Source organism: Schistocerca piceifrons, chromosome 2 (genome assembly GCF_021461385.2).
Source record: "Schistocerca piceifrons isolate TAMUIC-IGC-003096 chromosome 2, iqSchPice1.1, whole genome shotgun sequence".
In the NCBI taxonomy this organism is placed as follows: Eukaryota; Metazoa; Arthropoda; class Insecta; order Orthoptera; family Acrididae; genus Schistocerca; species Schistocerca piceifrons.
The window spans coordinates 755,047,712-755,066,819 of record NC_060139.1 but is presented as its reverse complement, the minus strand read 5'-3'; the positions used below and the strand labels follow the sequence as shown (position 1 = coordinate 755,066,819).

General features: G+C 41.1%; 1 protein-coding gene across 1 annotated transcript in view; it reads right to left on the bottom strand.

Moving 5' to 3' along the window:
* The window catches only part of LOC124774928 (chromodomain-helicase-DNA-binding protein 7), a 326,638-nt gene that overhangs the window by 180,626 nt on the left and 126,904 nt on the right, over positions 1-19,108 (bottom strand). Inside the window, exon 14 of the mRNA XM_047249608.1 lies at positions 5,358-5,589. Coding sequence (XP_047105564.1) covers positions 5,358-5,589 — 232 coding nt within the window. The remainder of the gene's footprint in view (positions 1-5,357; positions 5,590-19,108) is intronic.

The following is a 19,108-nucleotide window of genomic DNA, read 5'->3' as shown; positions in this document are numbered from 1 at the left end:
TTTGAGAAGTTTAATCCACATGACATTATTTGGGGTTCATGTATGCAGAAACAGAATTAATAGATTTATTCATGAAACTTCCTGGCAAACTGAAGTTGTGTATCAGACTGGGACTTGCAAGACAACCAAAATAAAAAGGTCAAACTTTTTGACTTATTTTTAATAACAACGTTACCATCATTTAAAAAATACAATGCTATAAGTAGTAAAATTTGCAATGGACTATAAGATTTTGTCAATTTGTTACACTAGAAGTTATTCATTCTAATATTCCACATACAATGTAAATGTAACAGAATAAAATAAATGTTACAAGTGAGAGAAAAATCAATCATGCAAAGAAAACAATCAGCTATTGACAAAATAATTATCTATTCACCAAATGGCATGAACACATACATAAATGACAGTTGTAATTAGCAAGCTTTCTGAACCAGTGGCTCATTCATCATGCAAAAGGGGAAGGAAGAGATGGATGAAGGAAAAGGACTTAAGAAGTCTAGGAAAAGGGGTAGATTTCAGGAACTTTACCACTCTGGGTCAGCAGCAAGCAAAGGATTGGGCCACTGTTGGGAAAATACGGTACAACGCTCATCCTGTGTGGCAAATCTCCCGACTTTCAGTTCTGAGTGACTTTCCCGAAATCTACCCCTTTTCCTAGACTTCTCCAGTCTTTTTCCCTCTACCCCTCCCTCCACCCTCTCCCCCTCTGCCTGAAAGCTTGCCTATTACAACCGTCTTTAATGCGAGTGTTCTGCCACCACTTCGAGAGTACATTTTTTATCTATGCAGTTAAATCATGTAAAGAAGGCTTTCTAACAAATTTCAGTGGTACTCCTTTCAACACATTGGCTTTTCTGCTGTTTGAAGTAATGTAAGATAAAGGGTACCCGACCAGTGAGATAGGCAATTCTTTAGAAGTGGGGATAAAAGTGTAATTCACTCAAATTGAAAAACTGCAAAAGGTAAGTAAGTGGACATTTCATATCTACATCTACATGACTAATCCACATTTAAGTGCTTGGCAGAGGGTTCATCGAACCACAATCATACTATCTCTCTACCATTCCACTCCCGAACAGCGAGCGGGAAAAACGAACACCTAAACCTTTCTGTTCGAGCTCTGATTTCTCTTATTTTATTTTAATGACCATTCCTACCTATGTAGGTTGGGCTCAACAAAACATTTTCGCATTCGGAAGAGAAAGTTGGTGACAGAAATTTCGTAAATAGATCTCGCCGCGACGAAAAAGTCTTTGCTTTAATGACTTCCATCCCAATTCGCGTATCGTATCTGCCACACTCTCTCCCCTATTATGTGATAATACAAAACGGGCTGCCCTTTTTTGCACCCCCTCGATGTCCTCCGTCAGTCCCACCTGGTAAGGATCCCACACCGCGCAGCAATATTCTAACAGAGGACGAACAAGTGTAGTGTAAGCTGTCTCTTTAGTGGACTTGTTGCATCTTCTAAGTGTCCTGCTAATGAAACGCAACCTTTGGCTCGCCTTCCCCACAATATTATCTATGTGGTCTTTCCAACTGAAGTTGTTCGTAATTTTAACACCCAGGTACTTAGTTGAATTGACAGCCTTGAGAATTGTACAATTTATCGAGTAATCGAATTCCAACGGATTTCTTTTGAAACTCATGTGGATCACCTCACACTTTTCGTTATTTAGTGTCAACTCCCACCTGCCACACCATACAGCAATCTTTTCTAAATCGCTTTGCAACTGATACTGGTCTTCGGATGACCTTACTAGACAGTAAATTGCAGCATCATCTGCGAAGAACCTATGAGAACTGCTCAGAAAGTCACCCAGGTCATTTACATAGATGAGGAACAGCAGAGGTCCCAGGACGCTTCCCTGGGGAACACCTGATATCACTTCAGTTTTACTCGATGATTTGCCGCCTATTACTAACATTGGGTAACATGTATATAGACAAGAAGTAAATTAATATAATGGTGCAAACATGGAAACTTATTGGAAAGCAAAATGAATGAAAAAGGAAACCACAAATAGCTGCTATGATAAGTCACTTTATTCATGCAACCACTTTTAATCATATCATCAGGAATGAAACAATGTATTTCAACATTTGTGCATGATCACAACCATAACAACCAGAAATATATGTTAAACATCCAATTCTCTGAATTGCATTACATTAACATGTCTAACACTAGAGCTGCAAGGCTTTTAGCCTTAGTGTTAAGCACGTTAACACTGTGCAAAGTTTCAGATAGTGTAATTTTTTGGGTAACATGTATGAGGAGCAATTTTTTAAAATGCATAATTATCACAGAAAATGAAATTTTTAGGAGAAGCAAAAGACATATATCACAAAAAGTAATTTTTTTTTAATTTTACACAAAATACTGTAGTATGGCTGTCAATGAAATGTAAAAATTAATTTCTTGTTTTACTTTCAAGGTATGAAGACTTTTGTGATGGGCTAAATGCAGTTTGTTGTGTTCTATTGGGCAATATAGTTTTTTATGTAGCTGTTTTGGACATAATCCATGTTGATTAGTTTTCAGTAACACAGAACTGGGAAGTCCATTCATGTTTTGAAAATTTACTTCTTGAATTTAATAAACTGCCCTAGCACTGAAGTATAACAAAAACTGAAATTAATTTCATTTCCAATGATAGTGTTCACATTATTTTTCAAAGAGGAGGCTCCTCTTCTAAACAACTGCACTCTGAGCAATAAGTTCATTACAAGGAAAACTGATAATCTCGGTGAAGAACTTAAGTACCTCATTTTCTCTCCTTTCTTTCCGAATGTGAGGGTTACTAGTTTTTCGAAATTGTCTTTCTTTTCCTGTTTAATCCTGTTCAGAGATGACACTTTGGATCTATTTGTTACTTTGCTAATGCTGTATTGGTGTTTGCCTAGTGGCAAAAGGCACTTGAAAGGTTCATCAGCAAAGTAGTTCACCTGAGTTTTGATTTTCACAACAATTGTGTAATTTCTTGTAATAAAATATTCCGAAATCAATATCCTTGTTTCAACAGCTTCTGCATAAACTTTCTGGTATGTGTTTGAATTCAATAGTTCTGAAATTTTACTTGGCCAAAACTGTCAGCATGTAAAAAGGAGAGTCCTCGAATTGGAAAGAAAGTAAGTACATCAGTCACATGCACTGAAGACAAAGGTGAAAAATCAATGAAAAATATGCAGACACACACTATCACTCCCTTCATCTTAGAAGAACAAAGTTTTTACATCTGACTTATGTATTTCTAACAATAAAAAAACTTTAATACTGATAATGAATACCAACTGGTCATTTAAAATGTTTCAGTTTAGTCTGTCAGTCTTTCATTGTAACCAAAATGGCTTGCTTAAAAATATAATAATAATAATAATAATAATAATAATAATAATAATAATAATAATAATAAAGGTACTCTGCAAGTTTGATTCATTCATATTAAGAGGATAAAATGCTATTTGTAGCACTTGCTACTTTTCAAAGCTCGTTTTGAAGGCTTTAAAATGCATTTTGATGGGATTTGATTACAGGAATGTTTAGAGCGTGTAAAAAAAAAAAAAGAAGAAGAAGAAGATTTCATATCCAATACAATTCTGTCCACCAGTGGGCATTATGAGTTTGGAGAAATTGTTCTCCCCATAATGTTTAAACCAAGTTACTCCACGTCGCATTGGGTATTTTTGGACATTGTGATGCTAACCACACAAACTCAGAGATAATGGCTCTCAATATCTGGTACATTTGCAAAAAAAAAAAAAAAAAAAAAAAAAAAAAAAAAAAAAAAAAAAAAAAAAAACTCTGATAAATGCAATGCAGCAATCAGTTGGGCAGGGAGCCTTGTGAAGCAAAGATAATGTAGAATGAAAATCCTGAAAGAGTACAATAAATATTTATTGTAAAACAAGATATTTATATTTAACATCACTACAGAACCTGGTGTAAGGCGAGTTTGCCTTGTGATTATCTTTGGTGGACAGAGGAGTGATAGTTGAGTGCCAGCTGGAATGGGTTGGAGTTGGTATGCCATGTTAGATTTTGGTACAGTTTCCTGATGTAAGAATAGCCCGAGTGCTAAATGAACAAGTAGACAAAGTATAAAAATATGCTGATGAAATTGTCGTCATTTAGGTGGTACATGGTTCCCAAGATTAGTGGCCATGTTTCTGTTACTGTCATCTTATGTTTAACATGGGTGTTGGTACAGGGTCAGTATTAGACAGGTGTATACATGTATTCTTATCCTGTAAAAATTAACAATTTCAATGTAACAAATAATGTGTTGGAATAACTGCTTGTCAATTGGTATGTTGTGTGTCACAGTACATATCCAGGAAGTATTTACTCCTCCACACAGAAAGAAGCCTTACACTTGTTCTCAGTGCATCGCTATGTTTTAAGGAATATAAACGCAGAAAATTGTGTCACTGGAACAATATGTTGTTGTACTCTTAATTAATAAAAATACTGAGTATATCACAATTAAACTGCACATTAACACGGGATGTTGCTGAAGAACAAGAACTGTTGCTAACGTGTATCACGTACTCAGCGTTCTAATGATCCTGGTTCACCAGCGTGGCAAATGGATAGACTGGAATTCTGAAACTGCCTACTGAAGTAATATAATGATCAGTGTGACTTTCTAATGAACATTCATAGGCTAATGAAGGTACACTCATTGGGATAAGTGTAGTGCACACACAAAACACAAAACACTTGGCCTCAAAACTGTCGTCAAGATTATGAACAGCACTTTGAAATGTTATACACAATTTATAGTCAAGCTGAAACTATGAAGGTCTGAATTATAGGTACAAATTTTGATTCCTAACAGATGGAAATCAATCAAGACCTGTGTTTTCCTCAAGATGTTCTTTCTGTTTTGTTAGAGGATGTCCCTTGGAAAGCCTACCAACACATCCAAATGGATTGTGTTCTAGTGCTTTGCGGGCCTGCTGCGTGATGTTATTTAATGAGTAACAGGAATGGTAGATTGTGAGAGTCCCATTAGCTGCTCTTATTTGAATCCCAGCGATTATTATTATTTTCCTGCAAGGCCACTGGTCTCCCTATTTGAATCTCTTTGGTCACTTTCTGTGGGGCATACCCAAAGTAGTCTCAGTACAAGACGAACATGCCAAAAACCATGTCAGTTGACAGTACTCCGTCAGACAGCCAGAATTATAACTGGTGCTTGACTATGACAGAATGTATACACACATTTCATTTAACACTATGACACAGGTACTGCTGCAAATGGCAACTTTTTGTAATGCTAACTGTAAATTAACATACTGATTAGAGAGAGAGAGAGAGAGAGAGAGAGAGAGAGAGAGAGAAGACTTACCAAATTAAGCAATCTTAATCCTTCTAGCAATTTACAATTTCTATTCTTCAGTCGATGAGCTTCATCAATGACACACAATCTCCAGTTGAATTCCTTAAGTTCCATACAATCTGTTATCACAATTTCAAAAGTTGTAATCAACACATTAAATTTCTGTATTTCCTTGATAGGATTGCCTTTCTCATTTCTATAATACATTTCATATTCCTGAACCATATTTCTGCTTGCAGTCCTGAAACAGAACAAAAGAAATTGAATTTTTTCTTTTAAATTTAAGTTTGTCATCATGATTAATAGGAAAATGTTACAAATTTTTTTTCCAAATTTCTGAATGTTACATACCATTTTTACTAGACATTTAATACTGACCATGCACTTGTGCTCGTAAGAAAAGCAATGTCTAAAATCAACAAGAAATATGACGAACAGCTAAAAGTGCACTAAAATATGCCTATGAAACATTGCAAGAAGATACAACATACACAATATTTACCAGAAAACAAAACCCTGACTGTGTGTTGCATTTAGATGCCTGTAATGTGTCTCCACCAGTGGAAAATAGTGTGTATGACACTGTGTGGCAATCTAGCATGTGCAACAGCTTCTTATACTGTGAATCAGAGATGATAAACACCATATGGCAGTCAGCAATGACCAATAATGGTGGTGTTAAGACTATAATCCTCCAGTCTAGTGTGTTCCACACTTGTACAGTCAGTTTTAAGGCTAGAGTGTCAGTTGACAACTCCATATGCATGACACCATCATGTTGTAGGTTGTCTTGCACCAGGTCAAGCATCGCTATCCACTGGATGGAACCCTATCCATCACATGGAATCTAAGTCGACATGCATCATGAAAAATGTACACGCCATTTCAGGGTGACATCTTCATAGAATGCAAGGCATAGTACACCAATAGAGTGATGTATGGTGCTCCCCTGGATGTGAATCCTGAACCCTGACACTCGATCCGAATCCATAATATTTGCAGGGTAGTTACAACTCCAAGCTGTATTCCACACAACATGTAGCAATAATCAGTCCCCAGACTTAACTGGAACTCATCCATGAACAAGACACTACCCGTTATACCCAAGCCTAATCATGGTAGGTGACACACTATCTATCACTAGGGACCTGTAAACTTAGCACCTACTTTTGTTAAAATTCACATCATCTTTTAATTATTAGATATACAAATTTAAAAGTTGTTGAGCCACATGTGTGAAGACAAAGCCTTACTGCACTGAAACTGACTGCTAAAAGAAGCCTTGATTTGGGAGCTTCTTGAGTGGAATGGTTACTTTTGCAAAAACTTGAAAGCTTATTTTTCTAAAATTGCCTTTTCTTGTTTTCTGCTTCTAGTTGTATTTAAGGTTAGAAGAAGAAGAAGAAGAAGAAGAAGAAGAAGAAGAAGAAGAAGAAGAAGAAGAAGAAGAAGATAATTATGCCGACAATTAGTGGCGTTTACCTGCCGATGATAAGAATACTGCTCTGATTTAAGGTGTTTCTCGACATTTTTCTTTTCCCACCCAGTTTGACAACTGGCAGAACCTTTTGTGGCCATTCACAGCAATCCTGCCCAAACCTGACGACACTATGGACAGACCCACCAAAATTCTTAATTTCTTTGCGTGTTTTTGGGTACTTGCATTGTTTAACTCATAAATTTCGGGCGTATTATAGTATTTGAGAGTTGTAGCATCGCGTTTTAGTACCTGAATAGTGTAAAATCACGTAGTCTCCTTCCGCCGCCGAGCAGTGTGTCAGCAGTGCACAAGTAGCAGCATTACTGCATTTACTAGGATATCTTGTATTTTAATAACTGTTTAAATTTTGTGTCAAATTGTTTGTGCTCTCTGAAGATTAGTTCAGATGTGCTTTGCACAACAGTTTTTAGAATGGATAGGGACTGCAACTGCTGTGTTCGGATTCAGGCTGTGTTGATGTTCCTTTGCTCCCAGCTTCAGGCAGTGTTGGCTTCGGTCACACAGCTTGAGGCTGTTGGCAATGGGCATCACTGTGGGGGTATGGATGGGGGTTTGTCGGGGATGGCCAGCTTGTCCCACGCATCCCCCAATCAGACTACGGCTGTGGCTGCCTGGGATACTGCCCACATTGAGGCTGACCCCTCGCCTATGGTAGAGTGGGAGGTCGTCTCGAGGTGTGGCAGGGGGTGAAAGACATTTCGGAGGGCTGAACGGAAGGCCTTTCCAGTTTGTCTGACGAACCGGTTTTAGGCTCTGTGGCTACACGCAGCAGGCGGCTACACAGGTAGCGTGTGGCGTAGACTGGGTGGTTTTTTTTAGGTTAGATGGCCTCGGGCAAGTACAGAAAGGGCAACAGCCTCAAAGGGTGTGGGGAAAGTCAGGACATGGGGGGACCAAGCAGCAATCGGTATTGCAATTGTAAACTGTCAAAGCTACATTGGTACAGAACCGGAACTTCAAGCGCTGATAGAAAGCACCGAAGTTGAAATAGTTACCATATTTACTCGAATCTAAGCCGCACTCGAATCTAAGCCGCACTCGAATCTAAGCCGCACTCGAATCTAAGCCGCACTCGAATCTAAGCCGCACTCGAATCTAAGCCGCACTCGAATCTAAGCCGCACTCGAAAAATGAGACTGGAAGTCAAAGAAAAATAATTTTCACGAATCTAAGCCGCACCTGAAATTTGAGACTTGAAATTCAAGGGAAGAGAAAAGTTTTAGGTCGCATCTCCAAATCGAAACAAAGTTGGTCCATTGTAATATGAGACACAATTTAGGTAGAATGAATGACAATACAGCTATAGTAGTTTGGTTCGAGTCGTAAGCTTAGCAGTTAAGGTTTCCAGGTAGCCATTGCTATGCGTCAGGCGCTCCGTCCGTATTTACACGGGTACCCTTCCTTTTTCACATGCTTTGTCTGGTTTCAATTGATGGCTTATTTTTCTTTGATCTGATAAGCGATTGCTGTACTGTGTCATGCATCGTTTTGTCGCATTCTGGTAGTGCGTGTTTACGGCCTGTCACCGCTCGCGGCATGGCTTGCTTTTGTGTGCGCTACCGCGGCTTACAAAAAAAGAGAAAAATCGTCTCATTAGCGAAACAATGGCAAGAGACTGCTATTTGTTGTTACTTACACTGCTGCTTTCTTTGATAATGATCAACAATAACCAAATGATAAACTGCGTATGATGGATGATGTTCTGAACGAGAGTTTAGCGAAAAAAAATTTCCGTTTGAAAATCTTTGCAGGTGCCTCTTTAGTACATTACATTCTGCACAGAAATTAGAGTCATCTTAGATTTAAAAATCTAGTCAATTGCCGTGCTTCATTTCTGACTGTATCAGTATTAGGCATAAGAATAATAAGAATATAAACATGAAATGATATGTATATTCTTCCGCGTTTGCTTCTGTCTCACTCTAGTTTCGTAGTTTATTAGGCAGACAGGATTTAAATGAGATGGCAGCAAACACGAAACAATACATGGCAAAATGTTTATATTTGTATTATTCTTATGGTGACGAGAATACTGCATGTGATTCACAATTCATAAAAGTTCCTATTAGCAACCATCTCTTCTCACAGATAGGAAAAAATTCAGAACGAGAAGTTGATCATATTGACAAACATCCCAAACAGTCTTGCCAGTCGGATTTTCGTAGTACATTGAAATGCTGCTACATTCAAAGATGAACAATACGGAATTTGTATTTACTTCTTTGGATAATGTACCAAAATGCAGTGGTCGAAACTCTGAGCAGAGGAAAAAAGCTCGTCTTCCATCTTTTTATTTTTTTAATTTATTTACTGTCGCAGAGGTTTTGATGCCAGCATTTATCTTTGTGGCTACAAAGCATGCCTGTGTAGCACTACATATATTCTACGGCAGAAGTTAGTTGTGGCGGCACCCACCAACACTTTTCAGAAATTCCGCTTGCTTTGCACTCGATTCTAAGCCGCAGGCGGTTTTTTGGATTACAAAAACCGGAAAAAAGTGCGGCTAAGATTCGAGTAAATACGGTATAGGTACGGAAAGCTGGCTGAAGCCAGAGATAAATTCTGCCACAATTTTTACAAAGGCACACACGGTGTTTAGAAAGGATAGATTGCATGCAAACGGTGGTGGCATGTTTGTCGCTGTTAGTAGTAGTTTATCCTGTAATAAAATAGAAGTGATTGGTTCCTGTGAATTATTATGGGTGGAGGTTACACTCAACAACCGAGCTAGGTTAATAATTGGCTCCTTGTACCGACCTCCCGACTCAGCAGCATTAGCGGCAGAATTACTGCGAAAAAATCTGGAATACATTTCACATAAATTTTCTCAGCATGTTATAGTCTTAGGTGGAGATTTCAATTTACCAGATATAGACTGGGACACTCAGATGTTTAGGACGGGTGGTAGGGACAGAGCATCGAGTGACTTTATACTGAATGCACTATCCGAAAATTACCTCGAGCAATTAAACAGAGAACAGACTCGTGGAGATAATATCTTGGACCTACTGATAACGAACAAACCTGAACTTTTCGACTCTGTATGTTCAGAACAGGGAATCAGTGATCATAAGGCCGTTGCAGCATCCCTGAATATGGAAGTATATAGGAATATAAAAAAAGGGAGGAAGGTTTACCTGTTTAGCAAGAGTAATAGAAGGCATATTTCAGACTACCTAACAGATCAAAACGAAAATTTCTGTTCCGACACTGACAATGTTGAGTGTTTATGGAAAAAGTTCAAAGCAATCGTAAATTGAATTTCGACAGGTAAGTGCCGAGTAAAACTATGAGGGACGGGCAAAACCCACCGTGGTTCAACAACAAAGTTAGGAAACTACTGCGAAAGCAAAGAGAGCTTCACTGCAAGTTTAAATGCAGCCAAAACCTCTCAGACAAACAGAAGCTAAATGATGTCAAAGTTAGCATAAGGAGGGCTATGCATGAAGTGTTCAGTGAAGTCGAAAGTAAAATTCTATGTACCGACTTGACAGAAAATCCTAGGAAGTTCTGGTCTTACGTTAAATCAGTAAGTGGCTCAAAACAGCATATCCAGACACTCCGGGATGATGATGGCATTGAAACAGAGGATGACACGCGTAAAGCTGAAATACTAAACACCTTTTTCCAAAGCTGTTTCACAGAGGAAGACCGCACTGCAGTTCCTTCTCTAAATCCTCGCACGAATGAAAAATTGGCTGACATTGAAATAAGTGTCCAAGGAATAGAAAAGCAACTGAAATCACTCAACAGAGGAAAGTCCACTGGACCTGACGGAATACCAATTCGATTCTACACCGAGTATGCGAAAGAACTTGCCCCCTTCTAACAGCTGTGTACCGCAAGTCTCTAGAGGAACGGAAGATTCCAAATGATTGGAAAAGAGCACAGGTAGTCCCAGTCTTCAAGAAGGGTCATTGAGCAGATGCGCAAAACTATAGACCTATATCTCTCACGTCGATCTGTTGTAGAATTTTACAACATGCTTTTTGCTCGTGTATAAAGTCGTTTCTGGAAACCCAGAATCTACTCTGTAGGAATCAACATGGATTCCAGAAACAGTGATCATGTGAGACCCAACTTGCTTTATTTGTTCGTGAGACCCAACTTGCTTTATTTGTTCGTGAGACCCAGAAAATATTAGATACAGGCTCCCAGGTAGGTACTATTTTTCTTGACTTCCGGAAGGCATTCGATACAGTTCCGCACTGTCGCCTGATAAACAAAGAAAGAGCCTACGGAATATCAGACCAGCTGTGTGGCTGGATTGAAGAGTTTTTAGCAAACAGAACACAGCATGTTGTTCTCAGTGGAGAGACGTCTACTGATGTTAAAGTAACCTCTGGCGTGCCACAGGGGAGTGTTATGGGACCATTGCTTTTCACAATATATATAAATGACTTAGTAGATAGTGTCGGAAGTTCCATGCGGCTTTTCGCGGATGATGCTGTAGTATACAGAGAAGCTGCAGCATTAGAAAATTGCAGCAAAATGCAGGAAGATCTGCAGCAGATAGGCACTTGGTGCAGGGAGTGGCAACTGACCCTTAACATAGACAAATGTAATGTATTGTGAATAAATAGAAAGAAGGATCCTTCATTGTATGATTATGTTGTTGTTGTTGTTGTTGTTGTGGTCTTCAGTCCTGAGACTGGTTTGATGCAGCTCTCCATGCAACTCTATCCTGTGCAAGCTTCTTCATCTCCCAGTACCTACTACAACCTACATCCTTCTGAATCTGCTTAGTGTATTCTTCTCTTGGTCTCCCCCTCCCCCTATAACTTTGTAAAAGAATGTGCAGATATTTCCATAAAAGTATATAAGCGTTTTTTGTGTTAGTATTATTGCAACTCGTATTTGTATTCCGTGTACTGTTAATGGACTTTGTAGGAATTATCACCCTCTCAACGCCCGGCATGTCTGTGGACCAGGTCACCAGTGATTCGTAAGGCACACTCGAAGAGTCTGTACAACTTTGTGAAATGCTCTTCAGTTGCTTCTTGTGATATAATGAAGAAGGTACAATGGGGGATCACCTGCTCGCTGTTCACTTTGCAGACATTTGAAGGAGGGAAATGCAGGACCACAATCTGGCAATCTACCTTTCATTATGCTTTTACCCTCCATCTCCATCTCTCCTTCCCTCTCCTCATTGTTACACCCCAGAACACAATTTATCACTTAACACAGGTCTGCTGCACTTACATGGTACACAAATTCAATATTTATTCTTAAACTATTTCATTTAAGAATAAACATTAATTTTGCACCATTAAAACACTATTTTTAATAATCTGCAGTTTTGTCATCCCCTGGGACACGAAACTTAGTACTAAAATTGTACTGGAAAACATTTGTCCTAAAAGCCACAGTTTTAGAATTGTTCAAGAAAAACATAGGAATGCTACCTCCCCTTTCCCACTCTTAAGACGCAATTGTGGGGAGTTTTACTAAGTTATTTGTGACACTTCCTCTTACCACAGTACAAAAATTTGTGACTTCATAATTTCTTTCCGTATTCAACTCTTGCTTACTTGTTATACAACTTTCGGTAGACAAAAACCAAATTTCAGGAACTGTTTTTCCCTATTCTTCTTCTTCTTCTTCTTCTTCTTCAGTGCACAAAAAGTCGCTCAATCCAAATTGGCAGAAAATTTTAGCTTCAGGCATGTCTCATGATTATATGATAACGGAACAAACACTGGTAGCAGTTACTTCTGTAAAATATCTGGAAGTATGCGTGCGGAACGATTTGAAGTGGAATGATCATATAAAATTAATTGTTGGTAAGGCGGGTACCAGGTTGAGATTCATTGGGAGAGTCCTTAGAAAATGTAGTCCATCAACAAAGGAGGTGGCTTACAAAACACTCGTTCGACCTATACTTGAGTAATGCTCATCAGTGTGGGATCCGTAACCAGTCGGGTTGATAAGAGGAGATAGAGAAGATCCAAAGAAGAGTGGCGTGTTTCGTCACAGGGTTATTTGGTAAGCGTGATAGCATTACGGAGATGTTTAGCAAACTCAAGTGGCAGACTCTGCAAGAGAGGCGCTCTGCATCGCGGTGTAGCTTGCTGTCCAGGTTTCGAGAGGGTGAGATTCTGGATGAGGTATCTAATATATTGCTTCCCCCTACTTATACCACCCGAGGAGATCTCGAATGTAAAATTCGAGAGATTCGAGCGTGCACGGAGGCTTTCCGATAGTAGTTCCTCCCGCGAACCATAAGCGACTGGAACCGGAAAGGGAGGTAATGACAGTGGCACGTAAAGTGCCCTCCGCCACACACCATTGGGTGGCTTGCGCAGTATAAATGTAGATGTAGACGGCAAAGCACAATACAAAGCATTCAGTAACTGCTACCGTGCAGCTGCTTTTGTAGTTTGGCGGAACTGTTAACAAGATAACTCATGCCTGACCTTTATCGGTATCTGACGCAAACAGGTTTAAAGTGTGCACATTCACTATATTTACCTGGGGCACCGAAAACTGGATTTTGCAAACTGATTTCCTGAATTACACTTCTAGTCAGTAAAGTAAACACTCTGATATCGATTCTTGAAATGCAGTTCTATTTACCAGATTTCCATAATCAATTTTCCTTCTCAAGGTCACGCACAACCATCATGAGACATGCCTGAAGCTAAAATTTTCTGCCAATTTGGATTGAGCGACTTTCTGTGCACTGAAGAAGAAGAAGAAGAAGAAGAAGAAGAAGAATAGGGAAAAACAGTTCCTGAAATTTGGTTTTTGTCTACCGAAAGTTGTATAACAAGTAAGCAAGAGTTGAATACGGAAAGAAATTATGAAGTCACAAATTTTTGTACTGTGGTAAGAGGAAGTGTCACAAATAACTTAGTAAAACTCCCCACAATTGCGTCTTAAGAGTGGGAAAGGGGAGGTAGCATTCCTATGTTTTTCTTGAACAATTCTAAAACTGTGGCTTTTAGGACAAATGTTTTCCAGTACAATTTTAGTACTAAATTTCGTGTCCCAGGGGATGACAAAACTGCAGATTATTAAAAATAGTGTTTTAATGATGCAAAATTAATGTTTATTCTTAAATGAAATAGTTTAAGAATAAATATTGAATGTGTGTACCATGTAAGTGCAGCAGACCTGTGTCAAGTGATAAATTGTGTTCTGGGGTGTAACAATGAGGAGAGGGAAGGAGAGATGGAGATGGAGGGTAAAAGCATAATGAAAGGTAGATTGCCAGATTGTGGTCCTGCATTTCCCTCCTTCAAACGTCTGCAAAGTGAACAGCGAGCAGGTGATCCCCCATTGTACCTTCTTCATTATATCAGAAGAAGCAACTGAAGGGCATATCACAAAGTTGTACAGACTCTTCGAGTGTGCCTTACGAATCACTGGTGACCTGGTCCACAGACATGCCGGGCATTGAGAGGGTGATACTTCCTACAAAGTCCATTAACAGTACACGGAATACAAATACGAGTTGCAATAATACTAACACAAAAAACGCTTATATACTTTTATGGAAATATCTGCACATTCTTTTACAAAGTTAGAGGGGAAATTGATTCTCAACCATTCTCTATAGCAGTTGTAACGTTCTTCCTGGATTGACACACATGCTTGGAATGACATGGGGTTTTATTAGAACCAAAAAATTCAAATGTTCAAAAAATGTCCGACAGATGGCGCTTCATCTGATCAGAATAGCAATAATTAGCATAACAAAGTAAGACAAAGCAAAGATGATGTTCTTTACAGGAAATGCTCAATATGTCCACCATCAGTCCTCAACAATAGCTGAAGTCGAGGAATAATGTTGTGAACAGCACTGTAAAGCATGTCGGGAGTTATGGTGAGGCATTGGTGTCAGATGTTGTCTTTCAGCATCCCTAGAGATGTCGGTCAATCACGATACACTTGCGACTTCTGGTAACCCCAAAGCCAATGATCACATGTACTGAGGTCTGGGGACCTGGGAGGCCAAGCATGACGAAAGTGGTGGCTGAGCACACAATCACCACCAAACAACGCGCGCAAGAGATCTTTCACATGTCCAGCAATACTTTGTTTTATTTTTGGTTCTAGTAAAATCCCAAAAAGTATCCTGTCACAAGTGGGGCACTTTTGGGGTTCTTCTGTGGGAGGTTCTGGGTTTGAGGGGATGAGGAAGTGGCTCTGGTTATTTGCTTCTGTACCAGGTCGGGAGGGTAGTTGTGGGATGTGACAGCTGTATCCAGGTGGTTGGTGTAATGGTTCAGGGATTCAGGACTGCAGCAGGATACTTTCCGGGACTGGATCGGACTCTGAATGTGGCTCGCCAGCAGGGATACGACTTCCTCAAATCCTGCCCTGAAATGAGATCCATCCTTCATGAAATCCTCCCCACTCCACCAAAATTGTCTTTCCTCCGTCCACCTAACCTTCATAACCTCTTGGTTCATCCCTATGAAATCCCCAAACCACCTTCCCTACCCTCTAGCTCCTACCCTTGTAACCGTCCCCGGTGTAAAACCTGTCCCATGCACCCTCCCAACACCACCTACTCCAGTCCTGTAACCCGGAAGGTGTACACGATCAAAGGCAGAGCCACGTGTGAAAGCACCCACGTGATTTACCAACTGACCTGCCTACACTGTGAAGCTTTCTACATGGGAATGACCAGCAACAAACTGTCCATTCGCATGAATGGACACAGGCGGACAGTGTTTGTTGGTAATGAGGATCACTCTGTGGCTAAACAAGCCTTGGTGCACGGCCAGCACATCTTAGCACAGTGTTACACTGTCCGGGTTATCTGGATACTTCCCACTAACACCAACCTGTCAGAACTCCGGAGATGGGAACTTGCCCTCCAGTATATCCTCTCTTCTCGTTATCCGCCAGGCCTCAACCTCCGCTAATTTCAAGTTGCCGCCGCTCATACCTCACTTGTCTTTCAACATCTTTGCCTCTGTACTTCCGCCTCAACTGACATCTCTGCTCAAACTCTTTGCCTTTACATATGTCTGCTTGTGTCTGTATATGTGCGGATGGATATGTGTGTGCAAGTCCAAAAGCGCTGGCATGTTGATAGACACACAAACATACACACAAAATTCAAGCTTTCGCAACCAATGGTTGCTTCATCAGGAAAGAGGGAAGGAGAGGGAAAGACGAAAGGATGTGGGTTTTAAGGGAGAGGGTAAGGAGTCATTCCAAATCCGGGAGCGGAAAGACTTACCTTAAGGAGGAAAAGAGACAGGTATACACTCGCGCACATACACATATCCATCCTCACATACACAAGCAGATATATATATAATCACACACACTTCCTCTCCAGGGGACACCAGGACACCACCTTGACAAAGCATTGTCCATGCGGGTGGAGAGGCTTGCATATCTGCATGAAGTTGAGGGCTATGCCGAAGGTAGAGGACCTACTGCAAGAAAGGCCTCAGCCGATGGATCAGATGTGTCCCACAATGTCCCATCTTCCCTATCCACTTCTAGTCCTACCCACTTCCCTGGCCCAGCCTACGGTGTGATGCGATCCGTGCCGAGGGGTGCATGGCACATGGGAAGATGTGTCAGAAACGGAGCCTCAGGGCTACCAGGCGACCTACCTGAATAAGTAGCCTTACACCGCAGAGGGTATTCGTGGTAGGCCTTGTAGAACCCCAAATCTCGTGGGACCAATATGGACTCTACTAAAGAAAACAAAGAAAAACAAACTGAGGGGCAAATTGAGACCTCAGATACCCAAACATCGAGGTCAGAAGCGATGGAAGACATTCCCACAACTGAATCAGGGTCTAGACCTGCGCCAGAAGTGTGAACTGTAACCGAGAAGCTTCACCAGATTAAGATCGAAGGCTTGTCTGGGGCCCAGAGGAGGCAACTACTCATGGAACAGAAGAAAATTGAGGGGAAAGAATGGCTTCCTAAAGACAAGTGGAGGGAATTAAAGGGACTTGAACCTAAGACCACCAGGAAGAAACTGTCTCAGGTTGAAGGGGATACACAGACCTCCACTACATCAAAGACAGGTAGCAAGTGGATAAGGGAGGAATCAAAGACTCCCTCCTCCCTGGATAAGCGAGTCCAGAAAAAACCGAGACAAGAAATAGTGAAACAGACCAATAGTACTGCAGTCTCGGTTTTTCGGATGGCAGTTATCCAGGAAGGTGGCCATCACCTCGCAGAAGGAGAAATTGGTACAAATGGTCCTCTTTGAAAATATTTGGGGGGATGCTGACCCAGGACCCAACTTCAGGAGGGTCTACCTCGATTGTGGTGCCCTCATATTTGTCTATGAGGGGGTGCACACAGTGGAATGGCTCAAGGGCAAGGTACCCATGATATCCCCATGGGAAGATGCGAAGCTGTTGGTTAAGACGGCTGTGGTGCTTCTTAAGACTGCAAAGATGGGTACTAAGGATTCTTAAGGAAGTCTCTCCGAACATTCTGTTCGGGAAAATAGGGGCCCAGAACCCAAAAGTCTCAACAGAAGACTAGAGATTGATCAACCAGAAGGCTGCACTGGAAGGATGAACCCTGGTGGTGGAAGTCGAAGAGAAGTCTCTGAAGGTGATGCAGGAGCAGGACCTGAAATTGTTTTTAGGGTTCTCGCAGGTCACCGTCAGGGTTCTCAAAGACTTTAAAGATGGCAGCAAGACGAGACTGGAGGTGCCACAGATTAATCTGCAGCACTGTAAAGGGGCCTCTGCTGCCCTGAGTTGCTGTCTTGGGAGGCAGGAAGTGGACGTGGCCCTGATACAAGAACCCTATTTATATAGAGGAGGTGTAGCGGGCCTCGGTGGCAATGGAGGTAAGCTGATATGTGCTACACAGCTAAGAAACTTCAAAACATTCATCTATTTAAGAAATGGAATTTATTTCATGCCAATGATGGATTTCTGCTCCAGGGACTTACTGGTCATTAAAATGCAGCAATAGGAGGAAGGTATCACGAGGGAAATTGTTTTGGCCAAGGCATACCTACCTTATGAAGACAGCTCTTCTCCTCCCTTGGTGGCGAGGAGACTGGTAGAGACTTACCATCGGCAAGGTGACCAACTGCTGGTGGGATGCGACGCCAATGCCCACGACCTAATGTGGGGTAGCAAGGACACCAACAGTAAAGGTGAGTACCTTCTTGAATTTATTTTAGCTAACAACTCAGAGGTCCTGAATAGGGGCAATGAACCTACATTCAGGAATAGCAGAAGGGAAGGAGTAATTGACGTAACTTTTGGTTCCATGATGGTGGGCAGCTATGTCAAACAATGGCATGTGGTGATGGAGCCATCACCATCAGACCACATGTACATTAAATTCAAGGTTGAAATGGGAATCAGATAGACCATGACTTATAGGAATTCCAGGAAAACAGACTGGGAGACATATAGGAGGGACCTTGATTTAGGCTTATTGGAAATTAAAACCTCGATAAGGAAACCAGTAGAATTTGAGGAAGTAGCAGAGGCCATAGTGACCTCATATCAGGACAACTGCACAATTACCAAGAACTGCACAAATAGGAGTGTGCCTTGGTGGAATAACAATTTGGAAATGCAAAGAAAACAGTTATGGAGACTGTTTAATATTGCGAGACGTAAAGGACAATGGGCTAAATATCCTGAGGCCCCTGTCAACTACAATCTTGCAATCACACAAGCAAAGAAGGCATCCTGGAAGGCATTCTGTGAGGAAGTGGAGAGCATGGCTGTGCAAGACAGACTTCACAAGATTCTCACTAGAGTACCAACCAATCCAGGAGGTATGTTGAGGAAGGAGGATGGGTTTTTTGTTTGTTTTTTTTTCTTTTTTTTTGGTGGGGTTTAAGGGCGCTCAACTACTGAGGTCATTAGCGCCCAGTCACTATTGTTAGAGCACATGGAATCTAGTAAAACTAAAGAGGACGGGGAGACACCAGAAAGACCTGACAAAGATGCAGATAAAATAAGTAAAAAGGTTAGATGTCTTTGGACAAGCCAGTCAAAGTTATAAAACGCAGAACACGAGCAGCTGCTCGAGCGTCATCAGCTAAAATATCCGGTAAAGTAGATGGCAGGGACACGACAACACGAGATTGACTAAAGCGGGGACACGACAATAAAACATGGCGCACTGTTAATGCCTGACCACAAGGGCACTGCGGGGCTGGGTCACCGGAGAGCAGGTAGCGGAGGCTAAACCGGCAATGCCCAGTCCGCAACCTGGTCAGAAGGACCTCCTCTCGCCGAGATGGTCGGGAGGAGGTTGTCCAAGCAGTTGGGAGCGGTTTTACTGCCCGGAG